Source organism: Brienomyrus brachyistius, chromosome 7 (assembly GCF_023856365.1).
Source record: "Brienomyrus brachyistius isolate T26 chromosome 7, BBRACH_0.4, whole genome shotgun sequence".
NCBI classification, from domain to species: Eukaryota; Metazoa; Chordata; class Actinopteri; order Osteoglossiformes; family Mormyridae; genus Brienomyrus; species Brienomyrus brachyistius.
The window spans coordinates 6,283,994-6,302,397 of NC_064539.1; the positions used below are offsets into that span (position 1 = coordinate 6,283,994).

The window sequence follows — 18,404 nt, forward strand, 5'->3', positions numbered from 1 at the left end:
CTCCTCCTCTAGTTGCTAGGATCCTCTACAATCTGATTGGTTATCTCTCTGAACCAATCATTTTTCATTCTGCCCTCAGAACATTTTTATGTAAGTAAAACTCCCATGAGTGTAAACAAATCACTGAAAATGCCATCAAATTTTACACTCCTAAATTCCTAAAACCTCACACACCTGTGGTCCGCCCTGCAGTTACAAACCATATTTGCATGCAAAGACTATCAGCAGGATTTCCTCTGAGATTTGACTAAAGGAATTTCTCGTGCCAGTTAATAGCATTTGCATTAAAAATGCTGCCTGCACACACTGTCTAAAACTGAAAAATATGAATAATTCTTTAATTTTCACAAATGCTTGCCTAATTCGAGATCAGGGTGATTCCAGGGCATGGAACGTTCTGGACAGGGCTCTGCGCTATTTTAGGGTGAGCACAAAGACTCGCAAAGATCACACTGTAAGGTATATTTAGAGACATGAACTCAGCTGAAGGACAAGCTTTTGGTCTGTGAGAGGAAAAGACATCCAAGCAGGGTGAGGGTGATCATGTGAGGTACGCAAGCACAGATTGGAGGGCTAGAATCACCCCCCCCCCCAAAGAGATGATGTCACCATCTTACCTACATGACCCTAGTTACTGTACTACCCACCCCAACATGTGCGCCATGCAGTTACACTTTGCAGTTGCTGGAGCTACATTAAATATACCGTATTTTGTAGACACATTAATTCAAATGATGAACTATCTCGCTAAGCTGTCACACAAAGCTAATTAAGTGAGTAATATGTCATCTCATAGGCAATCCATTGAAAATTTAAACCAAACAGTATAAAATCAATAAAAAGTCAAGGACTCCGCTATTTTAAAGTCATGTTGTCAAGATCTGTGCTGGAGTAAATTCTTTACGGAATGATACATGATTAGTTTTTGCATTATTGTATTTAATGTTCCAAAAAGATCAAAGACACTTTGCAAAAAAATACAAATAAAAAGATGGAATATTACGTTAATGAAAGGATGATCACAGCACGGACAATGACATTAAATCAACTACTACTGGACGGTTATGAAAATGTGAGGTTTGGGTGTGCATCAGATATCACTACGAAGCTAAGTTTAGTTACCAATGGAATTTAACTAAAAACTGAAACCCCTTACGTTAATGTCAGTGATGATGATGATGACTGAGGTCACAATGATAAATGAGAATAAAGTCTTCTATCCATGTCATTTAGCAGTATCTGTTCTTTAAACCTGGGTGAGTCGGAGGCCATGATTCAGAGCAATCCATGCTTTTAAGTGGCAGATATAATTAGTAAAGTTTGGTAATAGCTGCAGCACTTACATTTGAAAGGAGTTCTAGTTTAAAGAAATTCCATTTGGAGCAGATTTCTGCTAATTCATAGAGTCACCTGCTGCTGGTTGACCTGCAAAAATGGCAGGTGTGGCAGTCTGACTCATTAAAGTTGGTGGCTTGTGATGTGGGTCTTACCGTAGCAAAACAATACACAGCCCTGTTTCAACCGCTGTGCTCCTTCGATTACAGAGCCTCTGCATATTACATCCTGGGTCCAATTAACTCTCCCTGGGAAGGACAGCACAGACCTGCTGCTTTACAGCTCAGGGAAACATTAATCATTTTTTTGAGCGAACTCTGATTTTATGTGGTTCGTTGTGTGTTGACGATCTTTTCGCTAATTGTGTACAGATCACACAAGTAGAACAATTTACTGCAATTATGGACAGGAGTCACCGTGGTTATCCTCCCCTTTACATACATACAGTGGGAGTTGAATAGAAATCTGTGGATGTCAGTGTATTTACCCATAATTCCATGTGTGAATGAGCAAGGTTTTCACAAACAAAAGGTTGTGGCTTCGTACATCACCACAAGATGACTTTTCATGCCAGGATGGGCTTTTTATGAATGCAGAACAATAGTCATTTATGTAACACAACATTTTTTCCCAGTTGTCCTCCGTTTGAAAATATTTGAGTTGTTTTGTGCATTTTGCATTGTATGTGGTTTTTACTATTCGAAGCAATTTTTTCATTGTTATCGTTGAAGGTCACAATCACCATGGGCGTAAATTACAGCTTGGCATGGGGGGAGGAGGGTTGTGACCCACCCTCAAAAATCAAAACTGACAAATACACCCCGCCCCCAATAATCATATCTCCCCTTAAATGGGTGGAGACCTCAACCTCAACCTCAATGTTCAAAGCAAAGTTACGCCCTTGAGAATCACACACCCATAATTCCATATAAACATTCGATGGCGCCTTTATGGGTATATATGCTCTCCTTATCATTTTGTACAGCATTGAAATATTAAAAAGGTATCATTGTCAGGGGAAAAACGTATATTCATATAAATATCGTGAATATTTATATAATCCCCTGATTCCCATAGGTCTTTTACATCATAATCTGTTTATTGCTACACTTTAATGCTCTTCTCCTGGATTAGACTGGAACCACCCCCATTGTACTTGGATAACGATTGGTCTTTGCAGTCCCTACCATAAAAATGTCCATTTATAGATTGCATATTTTCATTCAATTTCTAACAGTGATACCTAAGCTGCTTACTAAAATCTTCTCAAAATGTTTCAGTTTAAATTATAATTAAATCCGTAGCCCAAACTGAGACAAGTCCTGGGGGAGATGAAGGCGTGACCTGTCCCGGACAATTATTTCACCTTTCCTACAGGATGATCCGAACAACTGCACCTTGTATCGCGGAAAAAAGTTCTTATTTAACGACGTGATACCTGTCATGTGCTTTTATAAGTAAAACTTTGCCACACGTCTTTAGAGACTCATCTTTTGAAATGACATCCTTTGGAATGCATTTTGTGCCTATTGAGATGTTCTGAGACAGATCAGCATGAAAGTGATACTTCCTGCTTCCATGGCGATTGATCACCATCTCTGTGCTCACAGGGTCTTCAGTTAATGGGGCCCAGCTTCGACTAATTATTTCTCATGTGGTTTTATAAAGGGTCAACTGGACGGACAGGGGAGTGTGCTGGGTGTGATGGAGAAGAAGTTTGAAAAGAGATGTGGGGAGGAGTGTGTTGCAATTTGGGTTTCATTTTGCATACTTACCACCATTCAAAAAGATTGTTTCTCAGCCTAGTCCTTAGGGAGCCACAGATGGTCCACATTTTTGCTCCCTGTCAGTGGGATCTGGGAGGGAGCAAAAACTTGGGAATTGGGAAACACAGCACTACCATTTTAATGGTATGAGGAAAGCATTTTGGATCTGGATAATCACTGCTCTCCTTGGCTGCTGTCCCACCTTGACCTTCCAACTGCCACAGGTCGCATAAAAGCATTTAATTTATGATGCAAAATAAGCAGTTTGGTGCCTTTTTAATGGATCTTATTTTGCCATAAAATTCATTAGAATATTGCCTTTTTCTGTATTAAAATTAAGCTGAAATTGATTAAATGTGGCCTACAGTGTCTAGTTTCAAGAGATTTTAAAACATTTATTCTAAACCATTTGCCATATGGGCAAACCAGGAACCTGGACTCATTTTCAGTAATATGTACTTTGAAGGTGTCCTGTGGACCAGTCTTCTGTTCTAATAAAACCTCATTCAGCAGCAAAGCCTGTCACACCAAACATATGGTCATAATAAATCTTCACAGTACAAAACATTACATGTTTGAGTGCTTATCCCCTAACATACCAATTTGTCTCCTCGTCCAGCAATTCATCAACATACTTTTCTGAACTGCCGAGTGTCTTCAAGCAGATTAAAGACACTGGGAAATTCTATTTGTTTGTACAGTGCAAAATTTTCCTTCTGTATCTTTGGCCTTAAGTACGAAATCGATGCTCTCGGCAAAGATAAATGCCGGCCCATGTTTAAAATGTTAGTCTAACTCAAATCACTCCATAATTGCTGTCAGGGTTGTTATGAATGAAAAGGATGACTCCTCATTAAAAAATATGATGGAACAAGAGAAGCAAGTGACAGAATTTTGGCAGGAGTTTTTAAACATGAATAAATCTTGTCATTTGATGAATTATTATGCTATTGCAGCCAGGAAACCTGGGCCTTGTACAAAGGCCGCTTGTTTTTGAAAATGTGCAGCTTTTGAATATGAACTTCCCTAGCAATGCACCCGTGAAAGCGGTCTCAGTCAAAGAGAAGGGACGACGAATCCCGCAGGGGCGCATGCCTTGTGTTTCGGGGAGGGGCTGGCTATGGATCTGGCCACTGCTCGATTTTAAAAGATTAAAATGAGTAGGCTGATAACTTACGGTTCAGATTTGCTGTGGTAACAGAAAGGTCACCTAAATGCTACCGAGATGATTAATTCTGCTCATGTGTCAAAACAGCATGTTAATTAAGAGGTGCCCAGAGCAAAGGGATTCTTTACAGGTTGCCTGACCTGTCTCACACGGCAAAAGATAGTGTCAATGTATGCTGTATGCAATGAGAGTCGTGTCAAAAGTGGCTGAATTTTTATTTAATAATATTACATTGGTATTCTTCGGGTTGTTTTAGGTTGTTTTGCAGGTCATTTACAATTCAGATTAGCTTTAAAGAAGCTTCATTTTTAATGCCTGTAATTCTGGTTTATACTATGAAAAATTTAGCATGGAGTTTAATTCTGTTTTGAAAGATACATATGTAGGGGCCAAAATGAGATGCAAAAGAAAATATAGATTTACACTCCAGACTGGGTTATTAACGTGATAAATGTTAGATCATGCCATGTTTTCTACAAAATAGTTACCACCAGCATTGGTGATATGTTTGCCTGTTTTACTCTGATTACCTATGCTTAAAGGAAACTGTTACACTGGAAATATTGCCTATTTTATCATAAGTACTAAAGATGCTATCTGACATCTCCATCATCTTCACACAGATTTTTCTGGTGAGGGTCAGGATGGTGGCATGCCTGGCATGCCTGACCAGATCTCCCTGACTAAGGCCATGGACACTATGTTGTTACCAGGGATCTCCAGATCTTCTCGGACCATCTGGGAGATACAGATCCTCTAGGATGAGATCACCCTTGCCGGTTCCTCTCTATCCGAAGTAGCAGTGACTCTTTTGAAGAACTTCTCGTGATGATCGCACCATATTTCCTGAGTCACGGTGTCATATGATTTCTCCAAGTCCACAAAAACACATGCATACTGTGTTACTCTCTCAGAAAAAAAGAGGTAAAGAATCTGTCTGTCACCGGGGCTGTACCCTCAAGTGTCTGCCACTTGTACCATTAGCTGTAGGTAATTGTACATTTTAAGGTACAGATATGAACTCTGATGGTAACCATTGATGGTACGTTAATGCTGTTTGTACCTTTGGGATGTTCCTCAGAGTCCATTTCTGTACCTTAAAAGGTACAATTACAATGATACAGACCCAGTGACAAGCAAAGGTACAAATGTTTATACTTTTTTTGAAAGTGTAGCATGTCCCCAAGAACCATAACTCATCTGTGCATGGGAGAAGAATTGGTCTATTGTTCCACAGCCAGGTCAGAATTTCTTTGTTCCTCCCGAATCCAAGGTTCAACTAATCAGGTAGATTCTCCTCTGCAGTAGCCTGGCATATGCTTTCCTTTTATCAAAATCAGAATCTTTATTGCCACGTGCTAAAAGGCAACGTGATCCCCCATAACTGGAACACAACCTTTGATCCTCCTTTTTAAACATCAGGATCACCATCCCTGTTTAGCCCCCCAGATATGACCAACATTACCCACCCTTTCATGTCCCTCACCTGTCCTCTTTAAGAAGCCTGGGTCCTCCACACAGCTTCTCAGTCCATGCACACAAACAGCAACCATTCCTCAGCATGGAGACATTCTCGTGTCATCCAGGAAGACCTCTAGCTGCACAGCCTGAGAGAGTGCACCCCTGATGGGATGCTTTAGTAGCAGCGCCCCCACCTTGCATGGAGGTATGGTCAGCCCAGTTCTGAAATCTCCTGCACTAACTCAGACTCCTTTCCCACCCGTGAGGTGACCCTCCACATTCCCATTGCCAAACCCCAGATCCTTCCGAGTGCTTGCCAGCCATTTGACGCTGCCCCCCGCTCCCCGTCTTTCAACTTGCGGATGGTGGGCCCACAAGGTGCCACCACGTAATCGAGCAGAGCCTAGCCTGCTCATGTGGGCGGCCCGGTCACCCGGAGCTCGCCTGTGGACACCCAACTGCCCCCCGAGCCTGGCTACCGGGGGAGGGATGGGCTCCCGTACCTCTATTCTGTTTCTTTCCTTTAGCTTTTCCAGCTTATGCCCACAGACCTGTTCGCTGTGGGACGCATTAGCGGAAGACCGAGCTCCAGAGAACAAAGCTCTGCAGAGTGTTAAAGCACACAAACACCTCCACTGTGCTAAGGTCACAATCCTCACAGGGGATAATAGAAATTTTACGATATTTTAAGTATTTAACAGCTCTCCTTGGGAGAAAAAACGATGAACACTTTCCATGTGCACCAGCGTCTGGTTCAGTCCTGATTCCAGTTAAACCTTCGATTTTCGTCTTCTTTTTGTGACAAATTATTTCTTTGTACTTCTTTCAATTTTTCAAATGTTGGATGGACAATGGATACTTGGAACACAAGCAATAAAGATTTGTCTGTGGTCCTTTGTTGAATAACCATAATGAAAAAGAGGGAGATCAGCTACAAGTCCCTTTGCAAACCTCATGCAAATTTGCCAAATGTTCACAGCTATTTCATGCAATAACAACAAGGGGATCAGGTGCTATAATGCGGGGAGGGAGGGGGGGGTGTCTTTCAGTCAAGGGTTAGCATCTACATCTGTGGCACTTCTGAGATGCCCACTCAGGGGATAGCATCTCTGTGGCGGGGGGCCACTAGGACACGACGCCACAGCGAAAAGATAAAAGACGGACCTCGAAGGACGTGAGCCAAGCGAGCGAGGAGCGATCGCTGCCAGCCCAGCCAACACACATCGACGCTGAGCCATCTGACCGCTTTCCAATGTGCTATTGACAGCAACATCTTTGTTTTCAGACTCTCAAACCCACATCCCAGCATATGTTAAAATACTTAATCAACAGCTGACATGATAATTATTAAGTTTTGTTGACAGGTGTATTATTTGAGCACACACAGAGGCTCGGCTCACGCGAAAGCCTTTTCGCTGTGCTTGTACCCCAGCCAGATTGCTAAGCGGTTATTAATCAGGGGTGGCTTGCATTTTTATAGAAAGCAATGGGCTTAGTTTTTCGACTACTGCTCAGTACAGTCCATTGTAGGATGCTCACGAATTTCTAGGCCAAAAACGCTATGACGACAAGAGACAAGATTAACATACAGTTTAATTCAATTTCAAAGAAATGTATTTCTAAAGATTCCATATTTGGTTTGCGCCCTCATGACCCGAACGATCCCTGGCTAATGCAAAACTCATCTGCAAGTAAAATTGCAGAAAAGAGGAGTAAAAATATCTTCCGGTGACTGGTGGCTGCGTACTGCAACATTTATAACCGAGTGCTTACATTCCCTCCTTCACAGGACACTTCCCTGTTCTGCTAAACACCTCCCATCAGACAGTGTCCAAAAAGAGTCTTTCAGAGTAGGGACTATTGAGATTTATTTGTAATATAATACAAATTACAGAGGAAGTTGCTTTTTTGCATTTCTGATCTGTAGATCGACCATGTGGACACCTATGCTTAGGTTTGATCTGATTTGATCGTTACCCTTCATAATAATAAACCCACTAGATAGCAAGAGCATAGCTTAAGGAAAGACATTTCAATCCATCCATCCATCCATGTTCTACCCATTTATCATTATCAGGGTCACAGGGAATACACTTTTATGAGTTGATCGATCTGTGCTCCAGAGTACTTCATCAAAGCAGCATCAGTACCTGGACTCCGTCGTCATATTTTTTGAGGAAGCACATTTTTGTAAGATTGGGGCACAAGGCTGGGGACACAGAATGGGACATGGACACACAGCTGTATGTGTACACCAGCAAACAACAGGTGACAATTTTAGCTCAATTCAGTATGAGCTGTCAAGTCTGGTGAGCTTTACTGTCATGCCATCCATATTCACAGTGGTAGGAAATAACACTCCCCAAGGAGCAACGGTGAAGCATATAAACAGGAAGTTACGGGGGGAGGGTTTCACAGGACTTACAGCACAGAACACAGAACAGAGAGAAGCAGGGGAGGAGGAGGGGGCTGGACACAAGGGTTAACATATATATATATATCCATCCATCCATCCATTTTCCAAACCGCTTATCCTACTGGGTCACGGGGGGTCCAGAGCCTATCCCGGAGTCTGTCCCAGAAGCAATGGAATACCTGTATATACACACACACACACACACACACACACACACATATATGTATACATATTTCTGATATTGTATACGCTAGTAACCAAAATTGTGAAAACGTCCAGTGTTTTTGGCATTATGCTGTAAAAATTACTACTCGAATATAGGCGGTAATGTTCCTAAACAATCAAAGAATGTTACAAATATTATGCATTGACTAATTCAATAAGTAACTGGGGCAACAGTTAAATAAAGTTTCAGGATCTCTGAAAATTGTGTTTTCGTAATTTTGGCCACCAGTGTAGCTCCCCCTTGTGCCGCCAAAACAGCTCTGACCTGTCATGGCATGGAGTCCACAAGGCCTCTGAAGGTGTCCCGTGCTTACGAATACAAGATGGAATCCAATACAGATGGAATTAGGTGCAATTAAAGTTGGACAGTTTACAAAGTTAGTATTAAGAAGTCGGAAATAAACTGGGGAAAAGAAACTAGTCACAGTGTTGGTACACAAAAAAAAACTTAAAGGAGATGAAGGATGACTGGCTGCCCAACCCTCTGTACCTGCTAGCCATTTTATCATATCTTTGAAACAGTTAGAAGTGAATTGGGCTGAGCTGTCACTCAGGCATCTGCTTAGTCAGCCAGTGTTGTGCGAAAGAAGTGAGCCAGCAGGCAGTGTGCGATGAACCTGCTTCCAGACAGCCAGTGAGTCTCCTTCTGCAGGTGGAAGGGTGACATGACAGAGGGTTATTGCACTTATGAAAAGCTAACGGAGAGACAAAAATTGTCACGGGCATCAGCTTGGCCACCTAAACCGGTTGGCAAGGTTACCAGAAACAGCACACATTTGGTGTGAAGCTGTAAATGAATCGGTGTCTTTTACAAAAGCCAAGAGAAAACGACAAATTTAAGGACCCTTTAAACAAGAGCCTACAGTCATTCTACAATGCATCAGACTGTGGTTGGGACTGAACATACTAATTAGTTTAGTCATAGTGGAAGGAGTGGGTGCCCTTAGGATGTTAGGTTAGGAGAACAATATTGTTGTCTTTCCTAAATTTAATTGGAGACTAATGATGCAAAGGGAATTTTGTTTTAGGTTGGAGTCCCGCTCTTTTCCAGGGTGTTGCAAAACCACAGAGAACTGAGATGGAGTCTCTGTAGTGGGTAGATGTGGCAGTAGTTTGGCTTTAACACCCAGGTGCATGCAGTAATTTATCTGTACAACGAACATTCAGCCAACGTAGAAAACAATTAAGAGATCGTGCCTTGAATTGTCTCTTATTCGCCGGAGAAACAATAAAATAATGTGCTCACCTCAACTTCATTCATTGTCACGCCATTATTCCTGTTGTTCCTAACAGCGTGGAGGCTGCTTTCTGGCAATCCGGGAAGAATGTGAATACATTAACATTACTCTTTGAATGGTGTCGGCTCCCTCGTTAATTTAGAGGGTCCATTCATAACCTCCAGTCTTTCGCGACCGCAGTGCCAACCAAAGCAAAAAAAAACCCCAAACATTTGTCATCTGCTAAAGACTCACTAAAATGTTTTGTATCGGCTGTACAGGTGTTTCCTGTCAAAGTATTTACTTTGCGCCGATCTGTTTTAAGGTGCCTTGACGTGTCTTTAGCGCAGATCTTATTATGTTGCATACAAATTACGCCCAGTACGCAGAGGTAGTTTATCACAAAGAAAATTCTCACTGTGACAAGATAATGCACCACCTCAAAAATGGAAGTTCAAGAAAGTGATGGTTTTATACCCGTGCTTGGCTGTATCTGAGATAATGAATTTGGTGATTAATTTGTTAGAATCGCTTGCTCCCTTTCCATAATGGAGTCGTTCCATTTTTCACACCTCCGGATGTTGTTTCAGTATTTAAAGGTTAAGGTTATTACATTTGATGGCAATTAGAGTTGGAGAAAGATCATCTGAACAAGGACGTTTGTACGGTTCATTTAACTGATTACTACAGCAACTTAAATCTATATATAAGAAAAGTGAAAATGGCAAGAAGCAATTCAGTTAAAATGTGGGGTTCTGAATTTCAAAGTTAAAGTCAAAGTTTGGACAGGGATAAAGTCCTTTGAAACAATGTAACGTGAAAATGACTTATACAGATAAAATTTAATCGAAATGAAAAAGCATTGTTTTTAAGTTGCAATCTCTATGTATATTATAATTACTATGTAGAATACATTACCGGAATTAGATTATGTCAGACACTGTCTGACAAACCTCAGTATCAGAGTGGAGGGTGTTTTCATTACCCACAATGCACTGCATATCCCTCAAAAATATTTGCACTTTAGCAGCCGCCGCAGTGGTGAGGGCCGCAGGACCCTCTTCTCGGATCAGGAAATGAGTATCTGGAACAAATCCATATTCCGTCTTATCTCCTGGTGTAATTGATGTTATTCACAAATGTGCACATCAGTGGCCCTTGTTAAAACCCCCCACTAACGGATTTTCCCCAATCTCAGTTTCCTCCACGGGCATATTTAGCATTACGCTATAGTGATTCAAATTTAGGGCGCCTATAATGTAGCAGAGTGTAGAAGCCCCGGGAACGAACGGCCCCAGATGACGGACAAAATGGCACTTGGAAGGGACTGAAAGCGAGCAACATTGAGCTGACAGTCATTTGGAGGAGTGAGCCATGTCTGACGGCAGAGTGAAGGCAGCGCCGTCCTCGAAGCGTTTGCAGAGTGATACGCCTCAGAACATGTCACGTTACACCGAGTTTAGCTGTCATCTGTCACTTTGGCGAATGGTACTGAAACCGTTTCTCAACTCGGTGTTTTTTCGTTTTGCCAGAATCAATATATTTATCAACTTTTATTTATAAAAAAAAAGCAAAATAAAAGAACACAAAAATAGGCACCGAATGAATCGAGGTTAATTCAACATTAACTGAACACGATGCCGTAACTCTCTCGAGTAACCGGAGCTAATGAACAGCTGGTAACTGCGACGGATACATGGATCTGTAATGAATCTGTAATCAGTAATGAATCCGTAATTCGTACTGCAATGGATACGTGAATCTGACGTTACTTTTCATCTAAGTGCAATGGCAATAAATGAACAGGGATTCGGTTTAAGGGGGGCGGATTTTGCAATGCAACAGCTGGGTGCAGTAACTGCTATGCTGAAAATGGGGGGAGGGGGATGCAGCACACGAGTCACATTACCTTCTGTAAGGATCGGATGCACCAATGGCGGAAGCTTTGATTAAATCGACAAACAAACTAAAAAAGACTCTGGCTGAAGTTACCGACGTTCCTCTGCCGAGTCCCGAATTGTCAGGCTTAAAGCTTAGGAAGAAAACCATGAAGAAAACACTGTAACACCGCTTTTGGCAAACGGAAGGTGCAAGATACATGCACAGAATACACGTGTATTAACAGAACCCACACGGACATATCCTGCATTAGTTAACACAATAGGACTTATTAGATCGGCCCAGATCTTTTTAAAAGAGACTCTGCTTTCAATAAAAATGAAAAGCATTTCAGACTGTTTGCGCAGGCCATTATCTTTTGGTGTGCATGGTGCAGTGTCAGTCTTAGTGAATAGTGTGATCTTTCAGTCAGTATCTCTTTTACTGAAAGGTTACAGAAATATTCCCTTTTTTTATGAGTTGCGAGCATAAACTGTGCTGTTGACAAAGGGTTTACATGGAAAGTACAAAAATTTCAATGCGTCTGCTGAACTCATCTGGACAGAAGCCTTAGAACGGCTTACTTTTTTATTCACAGAACAAACATGTCCTTTAAAAGGATCCCCAACACTTGCAATAATAGTAAGTCTTATAAATGAAGACATTTTTCACAGTACATTTTTTTTTACTCCGCATCACTATTGGTCTGTTATTTCGACTCTCACCTGCCCCTTCCTTTCAAATCCATGCTGGAAAATATGATTGAAAAGGTTTCGTTTCACATGGTAAGCTTTGAGATTATTGCATTGTGCGCCTTGCTGAGATTTCCTTTGTAGGGAACATCTGGCTCTCTACAGACAACAAATATCAAATGATTGACTTTATTTCTTTGTTTTTTTTTCCCTGGCTCCATCAATACCGCAAGAAAATTACTCACCATACTGTGGACCTGCGTGACTTTAGTCATTTGATTTACAACACACAGAAAAGCGATATTTTGTTTCCTTTAACTGATTTCCCACTTTAATCTCATCTTTCTTCTTTGATTCTTTGTTTTGATCATCACAGGTATACATTTCCCTCACATCCTTTTGCATCATAATTATTTCATTTTATCATGCCTTTGCTTTTTATCATGCCCATCCAACCAGCGATGCCTTTGATAATCCAGGCCTCAAACTCACAACCGGAAAATAACGGATTTAGAGCAGAGTGAAACCTGCAAAGGCCACCATTGGCCACCTGATTCGAAACGTGAGCTAGTTGGCAGCCGGGCCGGTCATGTGACAGATCCCTCCGGAGGAGACAGCCAGCTGTCCGGTGATGAACCACGGTGGCCACAGCCTGTATTCATTACCCTGGAGGTCTGCCATTGTCCGATGGCAGGTGGACGGCATAGGAGGGAGACGCAGACATGGCAGAGGGGGACGATGTCCTGCTGCCCTCTTGGTCACTTCTCACTCCAGTCCCCTGTCAGGCTTGCCGGGATGCCGCCACATGCCCTGGTCACATGGCTCAGCGGTTTCTCATAAGGCCCCTGACCTGAACTGTGAACTGTGATCTGTACATAACTAACCTTAGACATCTCACTTGAGAAAGTGTGAAGAGGTCAGAGAAGCTCCATAACCTGCTATAACCTCTCGTACAGTTTCCTAGGGCTAAACTCAGCTAAAGACCAGTTTCCTGCCTACGGAGCACAGACCACTTGACCATGACTAACAAACTCAACTTTATAGAATTATTTAAAATAAAATTTTAATGCACAGATTGATTGATTTATTCTATTCCGATCTCACCTGATCAGTTTGACACAATTAAAAAGACACACACGGGGTTTGCTTCTGTTAGTCATGTAATTATGCAAATGGTGGTAGAATGATTGTAGCGTGGCATAGTAGTATTATGGCTCCAGGCTCTTTGGGGGCTTGGGTTTGAATCCCAACGCTGGCAGCAATTTTGGGACGGAGCAGTGTGGGGCTCAACGGGTTAGGTTTATGTGCCTGTGATCGGAAGGTTGCTGGTTTGACTCCTGTGCTTGGCAAAGTAGTCACATGTCTAATAGGCCCTTGAGCAAGACCCATAACCCTCCCCCCCCCCCGCCCCCGCTCCAGAGATGCTAGATAAATAGCTTATCCTGCACTCAGACTCCAAGCTTAACTGTATATGTGTGTGTATGTCTTAAAGGAGGGCAGTATTAGAGAGTCAAAGATTTCCAGTGTACCTGCACTTGTGCAAATACAGCATCATTTCATTTTACTGCTTCACATCTTCAGTGTTAAGGGTTCAAATCCCACCCTCGCTCCATGTTTGTTGAGTATGCAAGTTCTCCCCGTGTCATGTATGTTTCTTCTGGACACTCTCGTGTCCTCATGCCACTCAAAGACATGCAGTAAGACTAACAGGCATCTGGGTACTGTGATGGCCTGGTATCCAGTCCAGGGTGTCCCCCCACCTTGTACTGCCTGCTACAGAATGCAGGCTTCTCTGTAACCCTGATCAGGACAGGGTCGAAGACGGGTGGCTATTTCCCTTTGCAAGATCAGCAAGGACAGAGGTGACATATCAGAGAGAAGAAACCCTACAACTAAAATATTTATTTCAACATACATGAAACTAACCCAGGCAAGTGAAACTTGAACAGAAAAAAACTAAACAAGATTTGGGAGGAATATTAGGAATCTTGTCAGGTTTACTGGGCACCGAACCAGATTGTACCAACTGGGAGTTCTTTTAGTCACTAATGAGGGACCGATAACATGGTTCCACATTTATAACCCGCTAAATCTCTCTCTTAAGACATCTGTCTCACACATTCCCTTTATAAAACAATGCCACAAAGCACCCCAACAGAAATGTTACAGCATTACAACTTTCTCGACCCCGGTGTCTGTTGATGTAATTTAATCCATTACATAACCTTGAGAATCTGCTATTTCTGCATTTTTTTCAAGAAGTGCTCAGATTTGCATGGAGCTGTTAATTCCTATTAACTGCAACATCATTTCCATGATTCCTTTAAAAGACATTTTCTGCAAAGAGGACGCTGTGGCAGCTGGCCAACCATGCCTCTCCCACCTGGTGCTTCCTGGCTGACTTACCTGCGCGAGGGCTCGTTTAGCTAACTTGGGAGCCAGCTAATTAACCAACTCCCCGACGGGGGGATTCTCGGTGCTGCTGGAGGGTGCGAAGAGAGGAGAAGACTGCGAAGTCCCATTGTTTGCACCTCGTACGCAAAAGAGTATTGTCGTTTGTTCTGCTTTTCAGGTTCTTCCTAGTGGATCTCCACTAAACACATCTGTATCAGGTTTTTGATGTTCTTGATTGTTTTGCTCAGGTGTGCTGATAAGTGAAAGGGAGCAAAAAATGTAGGGTGTTTCTCAGTACCAAAAACACGGATCGTACTTGTGGTCTTGGAAAGACTGTTCTTGCTAACTGGCCTCTTAAGAACAGACTTGGGGCACAATGAATCATGGGATTGGTCTTGTTTGGTGAGGATGCAGGCTACGGATCCTTGATATATGGGAGGGGCAAGAATGATATCTGTGAATTTTTGCCATCCTCTATACTTCTGTTCTTGAGTATTGGAACTGGCCTTTGGCAATGGAACATGAGAACACAAGTATGGTCAAGTATGCTTATTGAGAAACACCCATGGACTTTCTGGGTACCTTTGAGGTCTGGACTGAGAAACGTTGCCTTGGTACATTCTGTTACTGAATTCCATTTGTGTTCTCCCTGAAAGACCAGCCCAACGTGACCCAACCAAACACCGTTTCTCAGTGGAGTCGTACGGACTGAGTGAGAAAAACCACAGTTGAAGGAACATGTGATATAATTACTTTTCCCTTTGTGAAAGCGGCCACAGGTGGGTGTGCAGGAGGTCGCCGGAGGCTGCATTTCGCTGCGAGGAGACGAAGGGTCTATTACGCAAAGAGGGGTCAACCACGGTCCTCTACAAACGTACAACGCATCACCGGGTGGCAGCAAATAGGTATTTAATCTGCAGTAGGCTGAAAGGTTGGCATGACTTGGGGAGTTTTTAGTGAAATTTAGGGAGGCATGAGGGACATCGCAAACTGAACCTCAGGTCACGTGATTGCTATCATGAGAGGAATCCCTCCCAGGAAGACTGTGAAAATGGCAGCATGATTTATGCATTTGGATGCCCTGTGGGTTATGCATCCTCCTTTCATTTATGATAAATTATGTTTCCTGTTGTGCGCCCTTTTGACATTTTTTTTTTTTTTTTGCTTTGTGCTCTGGAAAAAAATAAATAAAATAAAAGGCAAGGGGAATTTGAGTTTCATTGGGACGACTGGTCTCCCTCATCCTCGCTGGGATACACGTCCCACAATGAAAGCAGCTGAGAAAGGTAACCTTTGCATTATTCATTGACTTTTGTAATTTTTTTTCCAGTCTATTTTCAGAGACTTAGGGCTTTGGTAAAACTCGTAGTCAGTGCACATGTTTCATCACTTTTTATTATTTTCATTACTGGACTGTGACACGATCTTGCATTTAGCTTATTCCATAAATGCATTGCGTTATGGACTTTGAGAACTGTAAGTCTTTGATGTGCTTTGACATTTATTCTTCTGTTCAGCCCATGCGATACGCTTGTCTATAAATCTCTAACTACACACCCTTCATGTCCAGTATAGCCATGTCAATCCTCCCTTAATGTAGTGTGTATTTTTTTCCATCATAGTTTAAGGGATAGTACTTCAACTAGCTGCTACTGTATCTTGCCTTTTTGCACAGTGCTAACTCTGGCATATAGCATGATAGCTAAATTCTGACAGGCGAGGTCTGCTAAGTTTAAGCAATCTTCACCTCGGGAATCAGATGTGATTTCTCTTCCTCTTGTGATTTCTCGACACTCGTGATAAGTGGACAATGCACTGTGGTAAATCAATTTTAACCAGGGTGCTATCGCTAAAATGTTTACTGAACCTGGCTGCCACTGGCTCACGTGGTGCTTTGTTCACGCTGGGGTGTTATTAGAGAGTTTGAAGCTGAACTTGATCCATAGATGTTCCTCATCGCTCCTTGGCTGACATTGATTGATAGCATTTTATAATTAAACCAGATGTTTCCCCAATTGAATTATCTTGCCCAGTCTACATTAATGGTCTGCTTTCTCTAATATGTGCATAGTAATCTAATGAGTTCCATTATATAAGTTGTAATATTTATAAATACAGACAAGACGTTTCGGAAAAGAGTCCTTCATCGACTGCATTGCATGTCCTCAACATAATTGCTGGTGAATTTAAACATCAATGGGAATAATTAAAATGCACACAGTGATCAGTAATTTAAAAGAAACATATTAAAAAAAAATCAATCGCTGTTCAACATAGGCACTAAGCTAATTGAAACACAAAATTGGCACCAGGCGTAATGTAGGTAGGGCATGCACAGTCATGTTGAATTTTACTCTCCTATAATCGGTTAGCAATTAGCAGTACATGCTGTAAGATTGAGGGCAGTAAAAAAGAAATAAAAGAATGTAACCTATTTCTCAGGACATGTGACCGAAATGGATGGAAGCCACGTATCGGGGTACACCATTCGAGCAAAGGGTAGGGACAGCAGCTCAATGTGACCCTTTAAATTGACCTTTTGACCTAGTTGAATATTTTGCTTCTCGGAGTCAATGTCATGTTCTAGGAGAGCCACCTGCTCCCCCCCCCCGCTGTAGGATCCCGCCCCTCCCCTCGGCCCAGCTGGCTTTTAAATGCAGCCCATTAGTCCTCCAAACAGCAGCCAGCTAGATGTCATTAATGAGGTGAACTTTGCCATGGGCTCCAAACGATTCGATATTGCACTATAAAAACTCTAGCTGGGTGCCCTTGTCCCGCATCTTCCAACTTCACACATTTCTTTTTCATAACTCACTTCGGTGTCTGGAAAACGTGCCAGGTTCATTTTCACCTTACATGCGGAACTTTCTACATACTGCGGCCCCTTATGTCTACAAGCGTCGCGCCTTAAAAGTATATGTTCTGCATTTTCTCATTCTACACTCTCGGTGATTTACTGTTTTACGTACGACATGTATTCACTAAAACCTAAAAACACAGGAAAAACCTACAGCGAAGTTTTTCAGTTGAGTAAGTGGTGCCCCAGTTTTCTCCCAAAGGAGGCTCTTTGTTTAGATCTGACCTTTTCAGTTGCGCCACCGTTCGTAACAAAACAGGATGTTATTTTCAATTGTAAGGAAAGCCTGCATTTAGTCAGCAACGCATTTGGGAAACGGAGCAGCTAAGCCGAACTGTTAAAACAGTGTTTAAGAGATATTAGGAAGAAAGTGAGCTTGGCGGCTTGCCAGGGCTGGGAGGACACTGCGGGATCGCAACCGCTTTATGACAGAGATCCCCCCCACCCCCCCAAACCAAAACCATGAACAGGAAAAGAGCTAGAAGACTCGTGGAATATGGATGCCTTTAGTTGCTTAGGGCTGTGACAGTTTGTGGGTCTTTAAAACCTACAAACCCAGTTTGCAAAGTTTTCTCATATGTAGCAGCCCGGCTAAATTTTAGGGTTGTGGGTTTCAGCCAACCCATTGGACAAACACTGTGGGACTGTAGGTTGCTAGTTCAAATCCCAGCAGAGTGATTTCACTGTTGGGCCCTTGAGCAAGGCCCTTAGCCCCTATTGCTCCAGGGATTGGCTGGCCCTACCTTCTCAATTACCCATCGCTTTGAATAAATGTCACTGCTAAATAAATAAACCTAATGTAATGCCTAGGGATGGTCTACAAATGAACCTCAAAAATAAATAATACAATAACAAGAATGCAACTGGTCACTGTATTTTATTTACTGCAGTGTATTTGCTGCAGTGTGACTGCAGTGTGGTTTGGGCTATGTGTGGAGTTTCCCCATATTCGTGCAGGTTTTCCGCTTCCAAAAACACTGAGTTAGGTGAAGCGG

General features: G+C 42.3%; 1 protein-coding gene across 1 annotated transcript in view; it reads left to right on the forward strand.

Annotated features, from left to right (window-relative positions):
* The first annotated feature begins 15,762 nt into the window (after positions 1-15,762).
* LOC125746383 (astrotactin-2-like) overlaps positions 15,763-18,404 on the forward strand; it is a 297,596-nt gene continuing 294,954 nt past the window's right edge. Inside the window, exon 1 of the mRNA XM_049020314.1 lies at positions 15,763-15,838. Coding sequence (XP_048876271.1) covers positions 15,820-15,838 — 19 coding nt within the window. The 5' untranslated portion in view covers positions 15,763-15,819. The remainder of the gene's footprint in view (positions 15,839-18,404) is intronic.